Source organism: Nothoprocta perdicaria, unplaced genomic scaffold, assembly GCF_003342845.1.
Source record: "Nothoprocta perdicaria isolate Ctin4 unplaced genomic scaffold, notPer1 scaffold_83, whole genome shotgun sequence".
Classification (NCBI taxonomy): domain Eukaryota; kingdom Metazoa; phylum Chordata; class Aves; order Tinamiformes; family Tinamidae; genus Nothoprocta; species Nothoprocta perdicaria.
Window position 1 is genome coordinate 2677093 of NW_020456121.1, and position 26068 is coordinate 2703160.

The window sequence follows — 26068 nt, forward strand, 5'->3', positions numbered from 1 at the left end:
GAAAAACTCCCAGACTTCAGTATATACTTTTCCTGATAACCTCCTTTATTCTCAATGGGACTCATTTTGAGCTGTTACTGTCTGAAAAAGAGGTATTTTCTATTTCATTTTATTTTTGTTTATTCTGTTTGAAGAATTGAAGCCTTATTTGAAGGTATATTTAAGACATTCTTCCCCCRTATCCATCTCTGCACTAATTATGTCTTTATACTTTTCACCGCAGTCCATTGGCTGATGATAGGTCTGTTCATGAAGGGAACACGAAAAATGTGCAATAGCAACTGAATTCGCTGCCTTTGATATATGTAATACTGTCAATAACAAYATATTGTTATTTCTGATAACCTGCACTGAAACATCCATGACTGAAACATCGCCAGATACGTCCCAATGTGAAAATTCCCAAATGTGCTTTTAAATTCAAGATGTTTATTGTCTTGAATTGACAATTATTGTTTCCCAAGCACCCCTGTGTATCCAAAGTAGACTTGGGAAGACCTTAAATCTCGCCCTTTTAAGTCGCTAGAACATTTACAATAGAAATTCTATTTACTGTCTCTTCTGCATGAATTTAATCATATAGCTTTATTTTAAGAAAGGGAAAGTTTTAACCATACTTTTAGCATCCCTTGTCCCTCCACTTGAGTTGCATTTCAGACATTTACTAGCTCTGACACACTATGAGAAAATCACATAGACTTCCCTGGGAGYTTTGTAAGTAAAGAGACTATAAATTCAGATCTTATTTAAATCTTGAAGCAGTAACAGTTGTGTAAAAGATGCTCATAACTGAAATGTTCTGAAATTCTGAATTATTTTGAATCTCATCTTTGAAAAGTTTATTTCAAAATCATGCATGAAAAGATGAACCCAAATTGYACCATGAAACTTAAACACAAAGCAACTGCTCATTGTCCTTCAGCTTGCTTTCTAGTATTTGTCATCTTCAACTGAGAGAAATCACAGATACTTCTACATGTGGATTTTATTATATGAATCGGTTTATAAGCCTGCTATTTAACATGATTATACGAATTATGAACTGTGATTTTATTTCTTTTATAATCTTTGTAGAACTTGCCATTRCTTTTACATGTCTATGTCTGGCATTACACACCTTTGAAAGTGTGCCAGAAATATTTATTGTCCTTTTTCTGGCATTTGGGGGACTATATGGTTCTGTGTGGTTTCCAAACAGAATAAAGCTTATTAGCAGATCCAGTTCTTGGTATTTTGCTGCAAATAATTTTATATGTAAATTTAATACTTCATTAAAGTAACCTCTTGTAACAATCAGAAATATGTATGAAATGCATTTAATGCAGGGAATGTTCTGTCTGCTGTTTTTGAACAGTTATCAAAAGCAAAATATATGTACTAATTAGAACTTTCCTKCTCATTGCCTGTCTCCTGCAGCTTGACTAATAGAAAGCACTAAAACGCAGTCAGGTTGAGTAAAAATGGTATCTTGGTTCTGTACTTGTCTGTTCTTTGYGCATGCAACTCCCTGGAAGGGAGGCTCACTGCACTGAGAACAGCACATTCTTATTTGCCCCTAGAATTGTATTTATTGGTTCCAAATTCCATCATTCTTCATCAAATAAAAGTCCTCTGAAGGTCACCCAGAGTTTCATTCAAATTGCTTCATAATTTGGCCCTCATTTTGATGGGTTAGTCCTACTTTGCCCAGTARGCACAGCCATATTAAAAGGGCTATTGGAAAGCACTCTTTATTTAGCTTCAAGGAAATAGATGTTAATAAAATTTAAGGATGTACTTACATGTTTATTAAAGAGGAGGCATCCTGTCGAATCAGAACCCTAATTTGTTTAAAGAGTAAACTGCTCCAGGAAGCAAAAATAATATAGCTGACTTAAGTATTAGCACAGCTCAAATACTTTCAGTGAAAMTAATCATGCTTTCATTTAGAGACTAAGGAAAATTGATTTAGTAGGCTTTCTTCAATAGAATATTGAGTTATTGTTTATACAGTCATTTTTCTCACTATAAACATATATTAGTCATTATAACCATTAAAGAGTCAGATGCTTGAAGTCATGCCCATTAAGGAAGAGTATGTATTTATATGTGCATAGTAATTGCTCCTAAAACTTCATACATGAAGTATAACTTTTCAAATATAGGCAGAAAACATCTTTCTGCTTCTCAGGCTACAGTCTCTAGGGTTTTTTTTTTATTTTCTCATGAGATTTTAATAACAGAATGCTTATATCTATATCTGTAATATTTTACAAGCATATTTTATAAGAAATATAAGAAAAATGTTTTTTATACCACACAAAAAATTAAATTCCTACACTATTCCTAAACATGCTACTATTTTACTACTATGCTACTATTGGTTATTTATTAACCAATACTATTGGTTAATAGTATTGAAAAGAAGTTTCCATTCCTGCTTTAAACATGTTTTTTCAAATAGTAAGTATTCCTATTGTAGGCTTTGAAGAATTTTAAGACACTCAGAATTCCTTTGATTTAAAACTTTTAATTTAATTKAAAACACACATTTACTATAAAATAACGATAACTACCAAAATCATTATTATAACTTCCAAAATCTCTTAACCATGAAAAGAATAGCGTATGTGATAATTGTGAATTTCAGTGAACCATTTATTTAAAATGTTTGACCTGATGGATTATGCATTTCCTTTTTCGGGTATAATTTATTGGGAAGTTGTGACTGAGTCAGACGCAAAGGACTTTATGGAAGTACTGAAGTACTGATATGTGCTACAGGATAAAATACCAAGGCAAAAAAAAAAATCTCAGGGAACAGGAGGTAAATGTRAGAATGCAGACATCTGACACTGCAAATCTTACAGTTGGAGCAGAACACAAAAATAAGCATCTACTGTTACATATCAAAAACTAGATCAAGTCTCTCTATTTTCTCACTCTGTTTTCCTCTGCTGCTGTTGCAGAGTATGTTTCCAAAGTACTTCATGCCAAAATACAGCATTGAAGTTACCTTATTTCAGCAATATAGTTTTTAATAAGGTGCTCTCAAAACATGAAAATATCACAAATTAAACACTGTTTATTTGGTCTTTCCATTCCTGAGCTTTTCTTAAAGCTTCCAATTGATTTTTTTTTTCTTATGACTTTGGACTTCTTTTTTTCTTTTCAATTCACCAGTTCGCTCTAAGGCAGCTCTTGCAGACCCTGGTAATCTGGAAAAAATTTATCTGCCTCTCTTCCTAGTACCCAATCCCAATTGAAAGTTTTTTTTTTTTTTAAATAGGAAAGATATGTTGTCATCTTGGAAGCAGAACGAATATTTGGTTAGTGGGGTAAAGTCACATTGCCAAATATTTTACCTCATGGATTTGTCTATTACTTTAAAAACATGTTTTTTATGATTTGGCAAATTCTTCTATAGAATTACGTCAAACAATGTCATGCATCATGTCATTATGTCACATATTCTAGGAGATTGGCAGTCTTATGTTGCATTCTAGTGAATAGAATTTCCCCTTTGAAAACAATATGGTATCTTCAATACAGTAGCTACAGTAACTTCCTCAAAGACAGGCATTTAAAAGAACCTATGGAGAGATGCAATCCCTGCAATACTCAGAATGAGGCCAACTAAGAATTTTGAAAGCTTCTAATAAAAAAGGTAATGAAGKGTGGTGGAGCTCTGTATTTTATTGCTGGAGGAGAATCTTGAATACAGAGTGAGCTCCCCTAGTAATGACCCCTCCACAACCATTGCGTATTTCAGCTGAGGTCTGTAGGAAATCTTTGATGGCTGTGATGTGGGCAGAACTCATAGGTCCCCTGGAAATATCTGCTCCTCCAAGACACTTATGCATTAACAGACTTCATAGATGGCCAACTGATCACATATTTCTATTCACAAAAGGTAGGGATTTTTGAGTTCAATTATTTCTTGCAGTAAAACAAGACTAGAAGATAGTCTATCTATGAATTGCCCCCATCTATCAATTAGGTCAGTTAAGAGTAAACTGCAGATTTGCTTAAATTATACTGCAGCTTATTTTCTGCATTGCAAAAAAAAAAAAATAATATTCCTATACTACTTAAGCAAAGACATTATTAAGACTTTTTTTTTTAATGAAACTGAAATATGCAAGATGTTCATGGTGTGTGTATGTATTCATGGTGTGTATAAATATATAAATATATATGTCAACTATGAACTGCCAGCAAGTGCTCATTCAGTACAAGACATAGAGGAAGCCCAGTCTAGGCCCTGGGAAACACAACCCGTAGTTGGTTTGATGGGACTTTGGCTTATGCTAACGTCTCCTGGCTGTGATACATCCAGGGGAGGAGGAGGAGGAGGAAGCTGCAGTGATGCAAACCCAGCTGTGCTGGGCTAGTGCAGCGGAGTGGCTTGGCAGAGACACAGCAAGCAGCGCACGGACGGCGTCCCTAACAGTTTTGGTTTGCTTTAATTGCTGYGGTGCCTGTTGCACGTGGGAAGCAAATTCTGGAGGAAAGCTCTGCTGCTGTGGAGCTGGCCAAAAGGCAAGGCTCCGGTTTGCGAGCAAAGCTGCAAGCAGCGGCAGGTAATTCTCAAACTGCTGATGCATTGATTAAGCGTTGTGAAAAACTGCTGAGATTGCAGCATGGGCAAAGCTAGTGTTAAGGGCAGAGCGGTTTATGATTTTAAAGGTAGCTTCAAATGTGCACGTTCATTTGCTGCGATCACTTCTCCAATTGCAGTGTGGACAATGGTTCTGCGTCAACATCTAAGTTTTCTCAGTGTCTAARCGAGTTAAACTATATGGCCTCGGTAGCCAGAAAAGTCCAAGGGAGTCTATTTTAAGAGACTGCTGAACATATTTGGGCAGCCTAATTAAAAACCTCAAGTAAACACAAATTAGAAATGCTAAGCTTCTCTTAACCAAACAGCATTTTCCTAAGGATGTATAGGACCACATATTTATTTAGAAAATAAACCAGACCATTAGACTACGTATACTGCTAATATATATGTGTTTTATGATCATTACCATGGGGAAACTCTTCTTGAAAGCAAAGAAGACTTTCTGGGTGTTGTTCTGAAGCTGACCAATATTTTTAAATGAAGTTTATTAATGACTTATGTTTTGCTTATGGAAGGACTAGAAGTGTGAATTACGATCCCAAGGGGAAAAACTGTGGAGACTACACTGCTGTTAGATTCAAGTTAAGCACCAGTCCAACTGAAAAGGAAGGATTTCACATAGAATTTATTTAGGGTTTCAAATATTCAAGGGGGCAGTTTTGAACTAAAYTAATGAACTTTTTATTCTGACTGATTTGAGTTACTATTCAGTCTTACTGGCCTTGCTAGTTACAAGTGCATCATTTCTTCCTTGGTGGATATGTTCTCGGGAAAGCAGGTCTCAGGCACAAACATGCATCTATATATATACTATCATACAGCATCCCATACTTGGTATTACTGTCAACTACCAGACATGTATTGGGACATGCATTAGCTAAATTTGTGCTTGAGAGGCTCACTTGCATGGAAAGTTCAAAATCAGTAGTTAATACTACATTTTAAAACCACCAGTTAGATTTATATTTGTATAGCTGTGATTAGAACCTGATTGAGGAGGAATGCGTAAAAATCTGTTCTGCAGGCCCAAGGTCACGCACATGGTCTGTAATCATCTGTCAAAATTCTGATTCAACCCTGCAGCTAATTTCCTGGTGACTTCAGAAAGTTTATGACAATCTGGGGAAAAGAAAGTCCTTGGAGAAGCTGCTGTTGGCTCTAGCATTCCCCCAAAGTCTTTCCGTATGGTACTGCCACTATCTATGTTTATTTTAAATGGATACCATACTAGACCATGGGTTTAAATAAATAAACGCTAGGATTTTGTCTAAGGTTTAAATCAGCTTCCCCATAGCAACATACTACTAGAAGTATCATAGGGTGTGCTATGTATCAGAGGGATGTGCTATGGACGTGTTTTGTCTGTGGAAAAAAAACAGGCGGGAGGGGGTCCACATGGCAGAGGGATAGTCATTACTGCAAGCGTGTTTGCCAGCAGATGTGGATCTGTGGGGCAAACCTGAAAAAGAGGAAGGGCTTAGTCACCGGGTCTTCTTGCATGTGGAAAGGAAGCAAAACTCTACATCTCCAAGGGGAGTTCCCATCTCTGTACTGATRTCACAGAGTATCTGGTTTATTCAAAGACTCTGCACTAACTGCCATTATTTTGCTTTGAATTAACTAAAAGCCCATCCGGGACTGCGGCTCCAGCTACAGACAGTTATGGGGGCGCATCCCGCAGCCTCCCGCCATCTCAGCGCAGTTCTCCGCGCGCGGCCACCCCAACACGCGACCGTTACAGCCGTTTGGGCCGTTCCCGCGCGCCCGCCCCGCGCGGCGGCCCCGCCCCCGCCGCCCAGCGGCCCCTCCCCTCCCTGCGCGCCGCGGATTGGCCGCGCCTGCCGCGCGGGGCCTGATGGGAGCGCGGCCGCAGGCGCGGCCCCTCCTCCAGCGGCGGGCGGCGGCGCAGGCGGCGCGGGATGCGCGGCCCGGCCCGTGGCAGGTACGTGCGGCACCGAACCGGCCCAGCCCGGCCCGGCTGTCCCCGGCAGGACAGCGGCGCCCGGCCCGGCTGAGGCTCCTCGTGGGCCGGTGGGCGGCACCTTCCCTCCCAGCCCGCGGCGCGGCCCTGCGCGGGTCAGCCCCTCGCTGCGGGCCGGGCTGCCCCGGGCAGGGGACGCGGCCCGGGGAGGCTGCGGCTGCCCCTGTATCCCCCCGGGGCCTTCGTGCAGGCGGCTGCTCCGGCTGAGCCTGTCCGGCCCCCCCGGGGTACCCAATCCCATTGTGGATCGCTTAAAGACACTTTTGGAAGCTGAGTTAATCTTTTTGGTTGAGGGTTTTAATGCAGAAGGTCTTTGGGTGCTCTCCTGTGGAGTTCTGTGAAGGTGAAGTTTAAAAATCAACAAAATCAGGTGCTTGGTTTCCCTGAGAGGTGCTGGGACCAGCTGGTAGTGGATGGTGTCCTGGTCCTGCGCTGCTCGCTTGTTTGGGGCTTTTATAGGGAAGGAAATTTCATAGTCGCCCAGGGAGTTGCTGTGGTTGGTAAGTTACGGGAAGCTAGAGGTGGATTTCACGTGGAAACTGACTGCAGGACAGGAGAGCTGTTTTGCGAGACAGGCCTCGGCTGCCTTGGCTATGTGGTGGTGAAGAGCTGTTTTGTGTAAAGCTCTTTATTTTGAAACATGTTTGAAAGCAGTGTGAGGAGCCAGGGGACTGACCTAGGGGATGTTCCGCATGCTTTTGCATCTTGGCTTTGGGCTGCTTATGAGGCATCTGGTGTTTTTGTTTAGAATCCACCCTAAGTCCAACAGGCCACACAAAATGCTCATAGTTTTAGCTGAAGAAAGCAATCTGCTCCGCTGGGTGACTTGATAAAAGTRTAATGATATTGTCAAGCTATTCTGCTTAGATGACAAGATTGGTGGATGACTCTTAAAAGTGTGCATAATCCAGGAGCTTTCTGCTCTGTATTTTTTTTACTGGCTGTAATTTTGCTTTGCATTATACTTGTTGAGCTGCATATTTTCGGGGTTAAAAGATGCTGTGAGGTGGTCAGATGCTTTTGAGCTGGTCAGATAATGCAGCTTCTACGTTGTGTTTTTAGAGTATTTCTACTGTTCCTTTTAAAGCTCCACAAAGCAGTTGTTGCAGGTGTCCGTTTACTAAATCTGTGATAGCGTGTGTGGAAATAGGCCGAGTCACTGTGCCTTACAGAGAACAATTTGGCAGCACTGTTGGCCAGAGCTTGTGGAGGCAATAGCGTTGCCATCAAGAGTAGGATGTGAGGGGTGGATTTGGAATGATCAGGTGAGCTGGAGAGAAACACTGGGAGTTTGGCTTGTGAGCAGGTGGAAACATGTTGTGACTGTATTGAAGGATGGGGAGGAAGAGAGGGAAGAAGGAAAACTGAGGTACTCCACAGAGGCAGGCAAAAACTTTATCTGCAAAAAATAAGGGCTCACTATGTAAACTGTGAATGTGAATTTAGTTTCAACTCATTAATTTGAGAGAGGCTTTCAGTAGCATTACTAACTTAATGCAGTGTATGTGAGCCATCAACGTCACAGTTAATGTAAAGTTGTGTGGTGACACTAGTCAAGCCTGTTTCCCTTTGAGATATTTGCCAGCTATGTTGAAATAATGTACTGCAGTGCACGTGCTGTTGACGAAGATGAGTGTCACCAGTGGCTCTGGTGTACCTGTCTCCTAGCACCTCCACCACGCAGGATCTCAAGCTGTGGTGCCAGAAAGCAGCACATGAAAAGGCCAGGGGAGCATCGTGGCTCACATGTGCTTGTGTGCAGGCCCATAACTGAGAGCTGCCCTTGCTCCTGGCAATATTGTCAGTGTTAGGGAAGCAAAAGGGAWGCGTGAACTTCATGCTAGGCTTACAGACTTCTTACCTGATGATTTAGAGCCACTGCTGTAGTSTTTATGTCATTTTGCAATAAAGACACTATCTCTCTTCAAAGTATTTGTGAAGAGCCTCTTTGTTCAGATAGGGTCTACTGCAATACTTGGCATGTAGAATCTKACCTGTAATTGCCACATGGAAGTTGTATAAAATTTCCAGGGTTAGCGAACAGTAGAGTTGTGCATTTGAAAAATAATAATGAAAATAAATGCTATCTTACTGAGCTCAGTTACTGTAGTAGTGACTTTCAGAAGTCATTCCAGAGGCCCAGAGGTAACTGCTTTTTGTTTTCTGTAGATCACCGTCCTRGTGCTGGTAGTTTTACAGTGGACTGGTGTGAGCTTTGCCTTGGTGGCAGTTCAAATATGGATTTTCTTACCATCTTTAAGGRTTGACTTCCAAAATCTTAGTTATGGATTCCAAAGTCTTCGACTTTATTAAAAAGTGAGGAGGTAGCCAGGCCACATTAGTTCTAGCAAACACTCTGATACCAAGTTAYTTTATTTTGACAATTTTGGGTAACTTTGGGAACAAATTTGAATTTAAATGGGCTTGATTTTTTGTTTTTGGCCAAAAGTAATAACTACACTAATAATCAAGTCTATCTTAGTTTTCTTTCTAGGTAGATCAGTGCTTTTTTCTCTCTCCCTGCATGTGCCCCCTCCCCCCCCCAGTTTTATTATTTAGTTACAGAGTTAAGGCTTTAAAGAAAAAAGACTAGTTTCTAGTTTGTTATAGTAATGCTGTAATTGAGCATTAATTTTCTGTTAAGTTTGCTATGAGTTGGTAACTCATTCACTGGGTAAAAATTTTGTAAATTAAATGACTTGAGAGAAATTCTGCTATACTTTGTTCTCTTGTGGTTCAATGTTAATTGATTCTAGCCAGCTACTGATGRGAAGGAATTATGCTTTTATTTCAGGAATCTAGACTCAGGTCATCAAATTACTGCTGTTCCTGGGTTCCACATTTGTCCAGAGCTTGAGCTACTTTTGCATCTCTGGAATTGCTTTGGTGCCATTTGATATGCTGGTGGCCACGCTCTGTGCTGGGTGCGGGGAGCCCCTGTCAGCGTGAGCGAAGACTCCGTAGCTGGGTTTTAAACTCTTATTATTGGTATACTTGAAACTAATCTTGCCAATGAAGAATAATAGTGCTACACCATAAGCTCTTATTGGTTAAAGCGTTAAAGGGAAGCAGCTTATTGAAGAACTCCTCCTCATCGTGAGGAGTGGGACATTAATGGCAAGTATCTGGAATGACAGGTAGGCTGAGAAGAAGCACTGCAAGTTATGAGCAGCTGAGGTGTTAATTGGAAATCGTTTTCTTAAATCTGTCTTAATATTTTTCTTAAATGGTTTTGTCAGGATTTTGGCCTTTCTTTTAACAGCTGTTTTGTGGCTCCACTTCTCAGTGCTCCCTTCAGGTTAAGTGTTTCCAAAGCAAAAATGAGTTTTGGGTATGTCATGGCTGATGAACTGACTTAATAAAATAGGAGCTATACAGTGGAAGGTGATGTTTTAGAATAATTAAAAGTAGATAACTAGGCCATGATTTTATGCAATTTTTTTGGTTTCTTTAAGTATTGCAATAAATTGTTTGATCTTGGAATATATTATGGATAACACTCAAGTACTTAATGCTTTACTTCTAGCTCTGAATTGTAGTGGAAGATTGATTAAATCTACCAGCACTTGCCCAGGCATAGAAGATGGGTGGATTAATTTCGAGATGGAGGGTAAGTAAACCTTGTTGCAATCTAATAACCTTTAGTTAGTCTAGAAGACTGGAGTTTCTAGGACATACTGTTCTTAATCGCTTGATAGGATTCTTGTAGCTATGTGTTTGTTCTTTGTGGTTGAATGTTAATGATGAGGTTTTCCTATAAATATACTGATTAAAAGTCAGTAGCTGAGCAAGTGTGAGACACAGTGATCAAGATTTCTATCCTGTCCTCTAAAAGAACCCAAAACTATGTAGTGGATGGCTCTTTTTTTTTAAATTTATTATTTTTTTTAATTTATTTTTTTAATGATGGATATCACTCTGGTTTGACTAAAGTTGAAACTATGGTTTTGTAAGGTTTGGCTAAATCTAAATAGCTACATGTTGCCTCATAAGGATAGCTATAGTAAACTTTAAAGCTTGGTAGTGTTTTTAGATGAAAGTAGATATATTCAGTGTGATACATTGAGAGTATCATCTATTTTAAACTTCACATATTTTAGTGGGTGTAGTTTTATATTATATGTAATGTACATCCTTCCTAATTATCTTTATTACCTTCTGTGTTATTGAATGGTGTACTGAGTTTATGGGAAAGCTTAGGTCAGATGGGGTGTGAGGTTTGTGACCACTCTTAAGTGGTTACAGGTGGGAGTACTCAGCCTAGGTTTGCCTTTGCCTATTATAAARCTATCTGAGAGTTTCCTATACAAGGCTTCTTTAAAAGCAGGAGTTTAAGCAAAATTTCAGTTTTTGCATCATGGTGGAAGCTGGGAGTCTCTCTATTATGCAGTGCAGGCTGTGCATTTCTAATTTGTTTCGAAGCATGAGGGAAATAACAGCTTCGTACTTCTTAGAAACCAGGGAACAACTGTGGGTGGGGTTTAGAACATGTGTATTTGTGGAATGAGAAGTTGAAAAAGATGGAGTTTCCATAATGGTGTTATTGGTTTGTTCTCCTCTTTTTACCTATTCCACCTGCTCATCAGTTCTCTCCTTGGCTCACTTGCTACCCGGATAAAGTTTGCTGTGTGTGTTGTAGCCTTCTATCYTTTGTGGTGTAGGAGACCTTCAGATAACTGTAAAAGAAGGTAATTCAGTAGTAATGACAGAGGCCAGTAATGTAGGAGAATTAGTTTTTGTGTAGACAATATATTAATCTCTTATGTGTATTTTTGTTATGAAGTTGTTATGCTGAAGTAACTGTCAAGGTGATGAATTTTCTTAAGGTTAATATCTCTCTTTTTTCCTATGTAAGCAGGCAAAGCCTTCTACCGTTGAAGTATTAGAAAAAATTGATAAGGTATGTATTTGTTCTTTGGTGATTTGTTTTTGTCCAAAAAATGTCCTTTTGCGAGCAATTCTTCATACAAATGTAAAGTACTGCAATGAACTTTAAATTATTTTGATAATTATTCTGGTAGGATGGGCTAWAGAGTGAGTTTCAGGTGTACTGCTACCTTTATTTCCCTTACCGTTAACSGTTAAAAAACAGAAACCAGTGTTAGCACAGCATAGTTGAAATATGCATTTAGAAGGACTGTAATGGAAATGAATGTGAGCTCGGCTTGATTAGACAATCTAATTATAACAGTTAATGTCTTATTTTGTATTTCCAAGAAAATATCACTAAAGCAAAAGTTGATTCAACAGATACTTATTACCACTGTAGGTAGAATTGTAACACTTAAACATACATGGATGCTTTATTAAYGTAAGGTCGTGGGCAGAATAACTGAAAAGACCATTTCATAATCAGTTGTGATTGTAGCCAGAATTTGTGACAACCTGCTGTATTATACTAGGAGATGAACTGCTTTGAAATWCACTGTTGATACTCATACTTTCATTAAAAGGAAAAAGTATGTCTGTTGTCACTTGAAATGCAAACAAAATAGTAACTTAGAATGGCATTGCTTGATCACTTATTAATATGCCAAAAGCATAATTCAGATGTTCAGTTTTTCATTCTGAGTTATGAGGAAATACTGAAATGAAAATATATTGGAGGTGCCAATTTTTTGACAATTCTGCATGTTACTAGGGAAGTATTAGAAACATCTGAAATACCACAGAGGCAGATGTTTTAGGTTGCAAAGTACTGTGGTAGCAGACTTGCATAAACGCAGAAAGGAGCTGCTGCTTTTCTCCTGCATCTCAATTTTACTRAATCGTTATATAAAGAAAAGTGCTAATTTGTAATATTACTTGCCCAGCAGTGCTGTGTTGTGACTGACACATGTAACCTTTACACTGTGCTGTAGTTTATGCTACGAAAGCTTTATCTGTTGAGCAACCATTGCCAGTTATTAAACTGATGAGAAGACTAATTTTAACAAACATTTGAGGACAGCTTAAAGCCACCAATGAATGTAATTAATACACTTGAATTCCCATTTATTTGCAGGAAATACAGACATTAGAAGAATTTAGAGAAAAAAATCAGAGACTCCAGAAACTATGGGTTGGAAGGCTACTCCTTTACTCCTCGCTTCTTTATCTTATTACCTGTTTAATTGTGTATTTGTGGTGTCTTCCTGATGAATGGACAGCGAGGTTGATTATGACACTTCCATTTTTTGCATTTCCGTTGATGTAAGTAAATACGACTTTTTTTCCTAACTGCTGTCCTTTGCAATGAGATGGAAATTACATCTCAGCAGGGGCTTGAGTTTGTTGTCGTCCTTGAGTTGTCATAACTTGCTGAGTTTTCTTTAAAATAAATTCAAATAGCTGGGCAGAGGCTTTCTTGGAGGCCTGGGTTTACTGTAGAACTAAGTCTGACCATCAGTGCTAGCATACAAAGTTTCACGGCTTCTGAAAATTATACTAGGCCTAAAATGGCCTGGATTTGAACAGCTGTAAGGTATTATAAGTAGAATAGCATCATCTTGTTTTTTTTGGAAAAGTAATAGTGTAATATGAAAGTGACAGCTGTGGTGTCTGTATGTAAAATACAGCATATAAAAATGGGAAAGAAACAGAAGAATGAATGGAGAAACTGTACTTTTAGRTATTAGGTAAATGTTAACAGAGAAGTGGTTTGAAAGGTCATCAAATATGTTGAAAATCAGTTTTATCTAATTAGTTATTTTTTGAAAATGCCTGATTCCTTTTCAACCAGAAAATTTCTTATCATAATTTGAGTGTAAGGACTTTGTCAATGGAAATGAGAGAAAGTATTGACAGCTACTTTTCACTGAGCTGCTTAGACTGCTCTTCCTCAGGAGTGGCTCTTGTTTTCTAAGAAATACTTTATTTCTTAGGAGGAACAAAATCGCTCAACCTCCTTGTTGTCTCCCTGCCTCTTTCTCCTGCTCCCAATCCCAGATCTTTCCAGGAAAGTGAAGCAGTCTGTGGAGCAGCCTCTCCATATATGTCTTTATTTACTAATTTGCTGGAATTAAAATCTTAAAAGCTGTTTCCATTTCTGCAATATATGTGTGAAACTTGATTTTTTTTTGTGTGTGTGGGGGGTGGAGAGTTAGCTTTAGCCTTGAGTGGCAGAGTGAAGTGTAAATATTTAACCCTTTGCAAGCTTGTTTAGTGTCCCGCATGACATAGCATGCAAGATCCACCTGAAGATCCTCTTTATGTCATTATTGTTATTTATAGTATAGTAATATATTGCTGTTATGGAATCCTGTGTTATTGATACATAGTCAGCAATATCCTCACTAGAAGCAGTTAATACAGAAGTTAAAGTTCARATTAATATTTGACAGAGCAATATAAATTGATTGAATTCTTAAGTACAGCGGTTTGAACGTCTTTGTCATTATCACGTAGCACTTGCTCATGCTAACAAGGAAAACGTCTAGCAAAGGAAATATCACTAGCCTCTCTTCACTTGTGTGTTAGACTAGTAGGGAAATTAACCTTTGMATTATCTCAGGGTGGTGGTTGACTTCTAGTCCACCTGTGTGCTATTTATGTTGGACTTTCCTTCTCATTGTTTTCCAGTTCTTTGTATTTTGAATGTTGGGTTGCTGTACTGTTCCAAGTTAGTTGTCAGCTTGCAAACATTCAGAATTACACTCGGGTTCTCTTATGACTTGCAACTGTTGATCTGATTTTTCTTTTAAGCTATTCCCCTTCAGTTTTTTTTGGCAGGTATGAATGGCAAGCAGCTGCCAGCTTGTCTTCATCCTCGGTCAAGAGGTGACTCCATGTTGAAAGCCTGGTGCCACCCAGTACTAGCTCTAGAGATTTTCCTGCTCTAATCAAACTGGAATATGTCTGCCTTTTCCAGCCTGCAGTCAGTCACCAGCTTATTTCTGCCTTAGGTCATTCCCTCAGGGTCTGAGCATGTTACTGATGTTGGTAGAGCAAGTTAAATTCTAGAAATGTATAGTATCGTTAACTTTAAAAAATGTATGTTTATATATCTGAGATGCTAGGAAGAATAACACATGCTAGAATGGTGTACCTCTTGAAGATGACCAGTTCAAATGTGAACTATTTTATCTGTTTCATTTTAATTCTCAGTTAAATTTTAAACTTATAACACTGATCTGAAATAGCCTGCAATTAAACTTGCATCCAAGTTTTTACAGAAGAAATCAGAAGTTTACTTTGTGAAATTGGACTAGATGTCTGTTTACTGTGAAATGCAGATTAGGTAGGGGAAGACTTTTGCCTTTATTAAATATACATAATACAGGAAAAAAATGTTTTTGCCCATTTAGCATATTCTTAAACACAATTCAAACTCTATAAGCATTTACTCCTATTGTTTTTTGAGAGAGTTGCTCCTTATGCTATATAAGTGGGCCAAGCCAGTCGTATTCYTAAAAGTTATGTGTTAATAGTTTGAGAGTGGGGAGGAAGTTAAATTTTTCTCTGTTAATCAGATTTGGGATTGGTTACTTTACCTTCCAGTTTTCCTGACTAACTTGACTGACTTGGGTCMTTTTACCTTGTGAAAGCATTTGGAACTGAATTTTATATGAATGCAGAAGACGGCAAAACACAAATCAGTCAGTTTATTTAAAACCTTGATAGCATTTTGCTTGCTTTATGACTCTAGCTGTTATTAAGAGAACATTTCTAGCCTTTAGGATTTTAGGATTTATTTTTACCTTCATTTCTACTGTACCTTCACTTTTACTTTTAATATAGTGCTCGGTACTAGGAGGATTTTGCCTAACATCCTTGGAGGGAGTGAAGTATGAGATTTGCTGCTTGACTTARGCTCCTTAATTTACCAGGAAAAACATCAACTTAATTTTACACAGTTCTAAGCTTTTAAAGAAATTATGTCCTGATGGTTGCAGAGAGACCTTCCAAATGAAAATGGGCATAAATCAGATGTTGTTTTAGTAACATAAAAAACTGCTTCATTGTCTCGAAGCCTGCTGAAATACAGCTAAACCCATCTGGATTCAAAGCTCTAAAATAGACAAGATTTGGGACAGTTAGCTCTGCTTGGAGGAGTTAACCGAGYGCTTGTGCTGTCTCTTAGCTTTTGTTGTTACTGAATTCTTGCCTCAAACCTCCTGGGTCTTAATTTTGAGCCTTAGGTGATAAGTTTAGATTTTTGGTTAACTTTTATTATCTATATAATAAGAGGTAGTGACTAAGTACTTTTCAACCATTTGTACACTCTTCAATTTTAAGTTTCCAATAAACATCCCTTTTAACAATTTGAAGCATAGCAAGTAATCAGATAGTTATCAATAATGATCTATTTTAAGGTCTTATTGTTTCTCCTTTTCAAAGTTAGGGCCTAAAACATCTCTGCTATGAGAAAAGGCTGAGGCTGCTTATCCTGAAGAGAAGAGTGAGGGGGGAATCCTGACAATGTGCATCAGTATCTGGAGGGAGGGGGCCAGACTTGCTGCCCAAGGACGGGATGAGAGGCAGTAGGCACAGACTGAAACATGAGAAGCTCTATCCTTGGAGATACGAAGAAGCTGCCTTGATATGGTACCGGGCAGCTTGCTCTGTACAAGCCTGTTTGAACAGAAGGGAGAGGGCTAGATGATCATTAAAGGTCCCTTCTAATATCAGTCCTGTGATTCTGAAGTTTGCAGCGTTTTCTGCTCCTGCTGTTTGATGTTTGCYTCTACTTGACTTTGAAACATATTAGTAAGGAAGGTTTAACAATCCATCATGTTACTGCTGMCGCTTTCTTAACGTTTCTACCCACAGTAGTAATATCTTCTTATATTTTAATAGAAACAGTAGGATTTTTTAGATGCATCAGTGTGGTCATAATACTAATTTTATTTATAGCTTTCTACTTAGTATTAGCATAAAGATTTATTCTTTGCATTTGTAAAGTTAAATCTCATCTGGTAAGTCTCTTACATGAACTATCCTGCTTCCTAAATGACTTAAGAAATGATTACTGTAATATATTTTAATTAATTTAATTAACTCTTCTTTCTGTTTTAAAGAATCTGGTTTATAAGAACACTGCTCATTTTTTTCTTTTCCAAAAGGACAGAAAGGAATAGTAAGTATTTCTTCAGTTTTTTTAGTGTATGGAAATATTTGGGAATAAGACTTTCTATGAAAATGTAAATATTTTGAATAATATGGCTTCCAGGAGAAGAGTAGCCTTTTGGTTAATACTAAAATGTTTAGCTTTAGCTGAACTGTTGTTTTTCTATCACGCATATGGTTCATGAGTGAATGTGAAGGAAGCTGTTTAACTTGTCTCTTTGCTTCACCGTAAAATCACAATAGCTTTCTGGCTGGGATGCTTTAAAATGTGATAGAATAAAATGTAGTGGAGATATAGAAATGAGGGAAAAGAGATATAAATAGTAGCAATAGCAGTCATTCAGTAATTGCACTTAGCAATGATTCTATCACCTTAATCCATTATATATAGGAAGAGATTTATAGYGTGAGACCGAAGATTCTTTAAGGGATGTTTGTATTACTATATGAGTGAAGAGGAGGGATAAAAGGGTGTGTTTTAGTGTGACTTGGGGAGTTGATGAAAATGGGGTGTGACGTAACTACAAAAAAGCTAATGCAGAATGTTCAAAGATAGTTTAGGAGCTGTTAAAGGAAATATAGTTTATAATGCAAAATTTAAACACTGTATTCATGGCACTAGTGTGCAGTATTTGTTTCATTTGTGACTTTCTTTGAAAACAGTCTAGCCTATAAGAATATATTGTGATATACAAAAACACAAAAAACCTTAATGCACCCAATTTTATGACTGGCAGAAGAACATGATGTATTTAAATCATGCCAGCTTATGAGTTTAACATCACTTCTGCAATTCTAAAATTTAATATTTACTTATGTAGGCATAGGAGATTGGCTGTTTTATTTATACATACAATTCTAAGTATTATATGGTGACTAGAATCTAGAATCTCCTAGAAAAGAGATTCTTTTCTAAGGATGAGTGTGTATTTGCATTTCATGACTAGATAGGGGGAAAAGTGTGTAAGTTTTTCTAGTTCACTTTAGACATTTACTGCAATTTCTAGCGTACAAGCAAGTCTAGTCTTTTTTTGTTGAACCTGTTTGTAAAGGGTTGAAAGGGCTTTAATTCACTTTGGAACATTCCCGAAGGAATGCTCTGTATTATTCTGGAAATTGGGTAAGAAGGAAGTGTTTGCATTCAGAGATGTAAGTCCCATATTGGGGAARGGAGAAATCAAACTCACAATACCCAAGTTAGAGCAGTAAAGCAGAAGGTCAAGGTGAGATGGGGAACTGCCAGTGCAGTAGCTTGAAGCTTATCTTTCATTCTGGGTTAGATTAATCCAATATATTTGGAGTCACTGAAAATAATTAATACTGTAAAGGTCTGTGAATAACTACACAATTCTTGGGGACTGTGCTCTGAACTAAGGAAAGTGAAGCTCTGTATGGGTGATTTTGGAAGACTGAGTTTCCTATTTTTTTTTAAAAGCAGTCACATAGGCCAGTTAAGGAAGCTGTGTTCTAATCTACCTCAAAGTGTGGGACAGTGAAGGAGGTAGCTTCTGCTTATTTAGCACACTGCTATGAATTTTTTTCTTTAGTGATTTTAATTAAGATGAGTGAATTTAATCAAGAATAATATTAAGATTATTGTTGAGAATAATTTGCAGTAATCGCCATTTGGCCACTTCTGAAGGGACATTTGATTCATGAGTTTTTTGTTGAAAGCAGGAGTTTGATGATCAGAAACAACTGCCTGCACTTTAAACTGATTGTCTTGGCTTGTGGGGAGTTATATTTTTTTAGGCATTTTTGTACTAAATGCAACTTCTCATTCGTAAGAACTACTARGAGCCGGCCGGATGCTAGAGCAGGGGGTTGGACTRGATGATCTCTACAGGTCCCTTCCACCCTCAACCGTTCTGTGGTTGTGTATGCTRCTTGTCTGGCTGCATGATGCCCTACCACACTGAGGTGCATTTCAAGGTGTTAATCTGGGTTGAGATTCCAGAGAGGCAGTATTCCAATGTAAATGTCAGATTCAAAGGAGTTGGAGGATGCCTAATTTTTTTAATTTGAAGATCCATAATCCCTGGAAGTGTCAATCCTCTGTGGTCCAGCCCAGTGCAAAATAAATCTTGTTCAGCATCCTATTTTGAATTACATGTGTATCCAGTTTTAATATGATATACACTTAATAAAATGGTTTGTTGTACCAAAGCAGATTTATAGGTGACTTTAAAAGTACAAACAGGTACATGTTCCTTTATTCGTGTTGTTTCTGAAGTAATTTAATACTCTAATCATGTAGATTTCCTTATTTAATTTGATTAATTAATTTGCTTTTTTCCCCATTACTGTTTCTTGTAGTTTTATGGTTTTACTGGGTGAGGGAAACCATCTCAAAGTTGGATTAAAAAAAAAGAACTGCTAGTGTCCAGTAGTGCTCCTACTCCTTTCCTCTTTAAAACTCCTSTTAAACTTTTGCTGTGAAGGGGGTAGAGAGCTGATGATATCAAGAGAATATCTTCTGAATTAGATGATCGCTTATTACAGTGAGTGCCAAGCTCCTAACATTATTTACAGGAGAATCTCCAAAGCATTTGACTTTTTCTTCCYTTCCTTTTAGAGATGAACTTAGATCCTGTGGCTACTCGTTATAGCAATCCCCCTTATCTTTAACAGTGAARTGACCCTCTAATAGCTTATAAAATGAGAGTTTTGGTGTGCTCTGAAAGTATTGGAAGAGTGGAATACAGCTTTAGATTTGAAACTTAGAATTGACATTGACTAGAATTGACTTAGAATTGACAATTAACATTTGGAACTAGTGTGTAAGAGGCTTATGTTGAATATTTAAGTCAGTAAATCTGTTACTCAGATATATTAAAACAGACCTCAGGCTTTTTCTCTAGTCTGACTCATGAGATGAAGTGTATTTTTGATGTTTTACTAGTTTTATTGTAGTTCAAAGCCGTGCCCTAGCCAGAATTGGCTTGCTTAATGAAGAAGTAATACATAAAACTTTTTAATAGCAGCAACTGTAAAGTGATAGTACTGAACTGTAACTTGTAAGCAGCTTCAGGATTTAAGATGATTTACTTTCATGTAAAACTGTAGTTGCTATACACAGAGCTTGGAGTGCTTGTGGGCAGTGTATAACGTGATCTCACAGGGCAAGACTGATGTTCAGAGTATGTGCTGAAATTCTCTCCTGATGTGAATGTAATGCATATTTCTTTTATAGATGATGCATTGGAAGACTTAAAATCTCAAAAGAAAAAAATAGTAAGTAAAACTTCAAGTAAGGCTTATTATTGTCTGCTTGAGTGTTTTCTGCATCTGTATAAATTGGTATTAATTCTAATATATAGATGAAGATCTGAAGGGAGGGGAAACTGTTACCATTCCTTTATGGTATGTTTTCATGTACAGCACAAGGTTTTCCCTAAGCAAAAAATGCAAAGTTCTGCTTGTGTGGGGGAATAAGTTGGTATTTTACTGCTGTTGCACCTGTTAGTCTGTTTAACCTGAAAGTGAAAAATGTGTGCTTTAACCCTCTCATAGCTGACTAATTCTCTTACTTTAGGGTTTTAAAAATTATTGGTTATTACACTGATTTATTTTTAATAGTAACTTTACCTTTTGTATTGTGTTTCACATTAAATAGTAGATTATTTGATACCTCATTGCAATAATGTTAATTTCCCTTTTTTATTGACTGTTACTTCTGTTATGTTCTTTCCTCTTAAATTTATCTTCTGTGTCTTATACTGTCCCTTTCCTTTAGCTCGTCTATTTTGAGCTGTGTGAGTGAGTTAACAGTACAAGACTGGTCTATGCCAGGTCTTTGCTTCAACACCTGATCTCAGTAAGATGGATTTTGAAAGGAAAAGATTCCAAGTCTGATGATAACTTACGTTCTCTGGAAAGTTCGTAAGACTGATAGCTGTTTCATGTCTAGTTAGTCATAAAGTATGGAAGAAATCTGTTTTTGCTCATGCTTTTGGCATTATCTCCTACCTTACACTAGAGATATAATTAAAAATACTCCGAAAGTTGAATTATAAGGCTTTATTGTTGGAGTATGCTGAAGTAGTCACCTCATTCCTTCTGGACTGTTTGCCAAGGTGGTTAAATTAACAGGAAAATCGAGGAGAACAGGTGCCCAAAAGGTTTCAAAAAAGTCCTTAATAAACAGCCATGAGGAGGGGGGAGGAGTGATCTTTCACTTTTGTCACTRTTAAGATGTAGATATAAAAACAACCTGTAACCATGCACTCCAGCTTTTCCTCAGTGACCTTGTGTGTATGCTGGAAAGTGTGAATAGTGGAGGGAGCTCTGCCTGCTGGATGTACCCTGGTGCTGCTTGTGCAGTCGGTTGCTTAATAGAACCTTCAGTTCGCTTAAAAAGCTTCAGTCTTTGATACCACAGTCATGTGGGTTTACTGTAGGTAAAACACTTGACAATAAAAACATAGATACTTCAGCATGAAATGCCCCTTAATATTGTTTATAGTATATTTTGAGTTAGGCTTTTTCTCTACAGAATGGAGACTCTRCAGTACTAGATTCCTAGTTAGTGAATCAGAGTGCCAAGTGCTTCTCTATTGCATTACTTCTCTGTAATTACAAAGGAAATACTGGTTGTGTGCATGATTGCTTGGCTGCTGTTTTGGCCCCTGGAGTTCTCCATCAGCTAATGAGGATGTCAGCTCTTACATCTGAATGTGCATAGAGCAGCAAGTTTGAAGGTTTATGTACATTAAAGCGAGGATACAGGACATATTAAGCTTTTACAGGTGGGAGTTGGTGGAGACTTCATCTGAAGTGGCAGTCTTAAAAAGATGGGATAATTGGTTTGATGGCAAAGTTGCTAGGACAACATAGCAATTACTTTGCTGATACTAAACTTTGCTGACTTTTGCTCAGCCGTTTGGTTGTAGTATGAAAGGAGTATTTGGCTGGGACAGACTTTCCAGCCATTTCAAGTAAGACTTACTGATGTTTTTATCTGTTTGTTTCCCAAGAAAAGCARTGTCTGATTTCAAGGCTGTTTGCCTTGGTGTTGTCTTAAAAGCAGCATGCAAAGTTTGCTAATAGAATTATTTTTTAATGAATTTAGGCAAAGAAAACATCAGTTATTTGAGAACTTTCCATATATGGCAAAGATTCTTTTAAGGATTAGCCATCTCACAAGCCTAGTCTTCTCCGTATGAGAAATGCTTGGAAGTGGTGGTATTTGTATAATTCCAGTGTTTACTGAAAAATAATTTTCATCTTTTTGCCAAAATATGAGATTAAGATATTCCTTGAATTCACTTTTGTTGGTTAAATAGTTTATTTCCCGTCTTAAGGTATCCTTACTATTTATGCTCACATGTATGGTAGCCTGAAACTATTTTTGTAGCCTTATGTGAACACAAAGAAATAGCTCTGTGGTGGGGTTTCATGCACTAAGTGGTTTTGGAAACACATGCAGTAATATGAAGCACAAACCGTCTGCACTGTGCCAACACTTCAGATTTCCAGTTGCTAAGTTGCATTGCGAGAAGCTCAGCATATACTGCTCGTGTTACTCCTCAATATAGGCAAGTGAAGTAGTTGCTGCAAGAATTCTGCTGGCTTGCCAGTTGGAAAGGCGGCCATCCAGGCAATTATTCATAGGAGAAAATGTGGAAGACAAGTACATTTCTTGATTAAGATGTGGTCAGTTCCAAATAGTTGTAAATCCCTGATTAGGGTGGTATTAGCAGTCACAGAGACTTCACTTGTGAACCTGGTTACTGTGCGCTTCAGGTTCATAATAATAGACTGTGAATTAGCCCGTGGCAGACAGTAGGAAGCATTTTTGTGGGAAAAACTTTGGAACTGAGAGAAAAGTGAATGTGAACAGTTCTGTTACTGAGCCAGTGCTCAGCCAGTTAACCTGGACTGGGGCTACATCTGTAGGTTTGGCAAATGATCCTGGAGCCAGTGTGTGGATTTGCATGTGTAAATGAGCTTGCTGTGGCAGTGCACAGGCAAGCTCCTGCTGTGCAAATTGGATAATATTTAGATTTACACATACTTGAGCCTTTTTTCCAAATATCTCTATTGGCATATTCAGAAATGTGTAAGGTCTGCAGCGTACTTGTTTCCTTATAATATGATGTTKTCAGCCAATTTTTGATTATTTCTAGAAAAATATATTGTAGAAGTGGAACACGAGAATAGAACTTGCTTACAGAAATTTTAAGTTTCTGTAATCTCAAGTTTGTAACAGCTCAGTTTTACCGCTGTTACTCAGATTCAACTTTCCTAGGATTATGAAGCTATGTATGAATTTCAAAATATGAGCAACTTAAAAGTGTCAGAGTGAAATCTGAATCATGTGATGAGAATTTTTTTCAATTTCAAAGTAATATAGATTTTATATAGATAGTGTTAAGGAATTGAAATTTCTTTTTTCTYTTTCTAAAACTCGAGGCTATCACTTTGATTTGAGGCAAGATTTTGCTACTCGTTTTCAACACTGACCCCTCAATGTTGAGGGTTATCTACCACTCCTATGAGTAATAAATGTTATTTTCCCCATGTTAAACCCTTAATTCTGATCTTATTACACATTGTGGCAATTTTTATGAAGTTAATGGGTGAAATTCAAAGTCCTACTGACGTACAAGTTTAGGAAATTGATACTTATTTCTGTATCTACTCCCTTCTTTCTTCTGGCCTAAATTAGCAGCCAGTCTCTTGCCTTCAGCGGTTGTGAGTGAGATATTAAATGGATACTGCAAATCTATTAGCTGGAATGAATTTTATTTGCACTCTAAGATTTATGTAGAGGTGAAAACACTACAATATCTATATTGCGCGGAGTGGTTGATATCTTAGTTTGTCATTTGCAAAATAATGACCTAAAAGTTATGTTATTGTACATTGTTTCTTGTATAGCAATGATTAATGAATTTGAGAGAACTTAATTCTTTGCCCACTGACCTTTTTTGTTTCACTGTTTATGCCAACAGCCGCCCCAGACTTTTTAACTGTATGTGAGTGTGGCCATTAGTCAGCATATTGAGGAGGGGAAGAGGTCTCCTTAAGCTATTGTACAATACATGCTAACTATTTGTCATAACTTCAGCTATTTGTGTTTTAAAGATAAGATTCTTCTGATGTTGCCTACGAGCCACTTGTGATTATTTTTTAATTAAGTCCATGTATTAGCTATAAAGCCACTTGAGTGCATTGTAAGTAACGCTGTAATAATGAAGTGCTTTAATTATACTTGCTAAAGCATGCGTAGTTCCTGGTGAATTTTTTGTTTAAATTCTTAACATGTTCGCTTTTTCTGAAAAGCAGTTAGATTCACTGTAAAGATGGAGATCCAGCCTTTAGAGTCATTGAGCGAATTCTGTAGCTCTTCTCTTATTAGTGAGTTTTCACAGTATTTGCAGCAAGCTAATTGCTTCTGCTAATAAATAATCTAAAATCGATGCTGACAGCAGTTAACTGGCACAGAGACTTTATTCTGTAAAGCACTTGGCTAACGACCTYCTTTAAATTAATAGCATTAAGTGCTATGAGGAAATAAATCTAAGGAATTGCCTGTCATTCGCTTGTCATGTCTAATAACTTCCAATAATGATGGCTGATAGATTTTTGCACATTCCATTATTGAAGTTGGTGCATGTAATTATTCTGCTCATTATATGTAAACAATTAGCAATATTTGGTGTTTCCTTGCAATAAAGCCGTTAAATACTAGCCCATTAAAGACTAGCAACTTCTTAAAAGCAAAATTTCATTTCCTTTGAATACAGCAAATCTGAAGGTATTTGAGCATGGTACTGGTTCCTTTTATGATCTTCAAATGTGGGAATTTTGTTACCAGGAATGGGAGGTGATAATGGAGGGATATTTTGAAGAATTGTTTTGACATGTGGGACTTTGTGTTTCCAGCTTGAAGAGGTAATGGAGAAGGAGACTTACAAGACTGCAAAATTAATCCTTGAAAGGTTTGATCCAGAATCAAATGCAAAGGTATCGCATTGCAAATCTTAGTATTGAAGCTGCCTTRATATGAAAGGTACCACGGAGCTAAGCATTCACATGATGTAATTTATAATTAATTGACAGGAGGCTGAACTCCCATCTGCTGGAACATCTGCAACCCCCAGACCTGGGCAAGGTAATAGCCCTGTAAAACGTCTGCTCTTTAGCATAGATACTCATCTTTCATAGTAATACCTGCTGTAGAAGTCTCTCTGATAAATTTTTTAGATTGATAACCGTTTTTAGGGTTAGTAGCCTGTTTATTAGATTATACCCATTAGTGTTCTTTATTTTTCAAATAATGTATCAATTAGTAAAGGCTAATGCTATTCCACCTAGTTGAATACTAAATGCTGCTTGATGCTGATGCGTAGAGAATGAAATCCTTGCAGCCTGCTGAGTATCTACTTCAAATTTTTCTAGAATACTGAATAGCTGTCAGAAATACTATGTAATGTTTGTTGGTTTAGCTTTTCAATTGTTACTGATTTTGTCTAGTTAGACGTTTCCTAATGCAGCATTTAAACTATTCTTATGTACCTGATAGATAACACAAGAGAGAACAATGCAGAAATCAAATATTTTCTAGATGCTAAAATCAGCAGTTCTCTACTACCTCAATCTGTCCCATTTAAAAATGCTGTTGCATAAAATAAAATGGCAATAACCTAAAATATGTATTTTGGTAACGCCTTGTTGCTAGATTGAATGTGAAAATTTGTAGATTGAAAAGAAAGGTGTTTTCTTCCCACTGCAGTAGTGCTTGCATTGAAAATGTTGCCAGAAAGTTTTTTGGGGAAATACTTTGTATGAATATCCATCATTTAACTTTTTGTTACTTTAACATCCTGTAGTTAATTGCAGTCATATTTACATTCTAAAGGCAAACTAATATACTGACACAGAAGATGGATTACTTACAAAATAAATTGGATAAGTCAATGTAAGGACTAATTTTTTTTCAACCAAGCTAGAGCATATAGGGGCTATGGAAGGCAAACTGGAAGCAGGGGGTGTCTCATTTCCCATTGAAGAATCGCATTGCTGTCGAGTAGGYATTAGAACTGTCACCTCTTCTGTGTCACTTGAGAAGGCTTTGAAGTACCCAAATTCATTTATGTTTCATTTTTCATTCTTGGAGTGTGTGGCAGCTGGGTTTCCTAACAGTGGTGTTCTGTAAGCCATTTCTGCAGGGTCAAATATACTATTTGATTCTTATTTTTCCTGAAAATTGTCATAAAAATGTTTTAGCCCRTTCTTGCTGACATTCTCAATAAGTAGTTGCAATGTGGTGTGTTTGTGGGCAAGGTTTTCCATTTTCTGTGTCCTGGGCACAACAGCTTTTCTATAAGTTTGTGTTTTGTCTGTCACTTGCATCATTTTTCTYTAAGTATTCTATATTTTTAATTCTTTTAATTCTTTAATTTTCAAATACAGGTTTTAGGCTGATGGAC

At 37.5% G+C, this 26068-nt stretch overlaps 1 protein-coding gene across 3 annotated transcripts in view; it reads left to right on the forward strand.

Moving 5' to 3' along the window:
* The first annotated feature begins 6502 nt into the window (after window positions 1-6502).
* The window catches only part of LNPK (lunapark, ER junction formation factor), a 31781-nt gene continuing 12215 nt past the window's right edge, over window positions 6503-26068 (forward strand). Inside the window, exons 1-8 of one of the 3 annotated variants that reach the window (XM_026052074.1) lie at window positions 6503-6545; window positions 10111-10194; window positions 11440-11484; window positions 12589-12776; window positions 16583-16641; window positions 19825-19865; window positions 24522-24602; window positions 24699-24750. In XM_026052074.1, coding sequence (XP_025907859.1) covers window positions 10168-10194; window positions 11440-11484; window positions 12589-12776; window positions 16583-16641; window positions 19825-19865; window positions 24522-24602; window positions 24699-24750 — 493 coding nt within the window. In that variant the 5' untranslated portion in view covers window positions 6503-6545; window positions 10111-10167. The remainder of the gene's footprint in view (window positions 6546-10110; window positions 10195-11439; window positions 11485-12588; window positions 12777-16582; window positions 16642-19824; window positions 19866-24521; window positions 24603-24698; window positions 24751-26068) is intronic. The other 2 variants (XM_026052076.1, XM_026052075.1) reach the window with 2 other exon arrangements.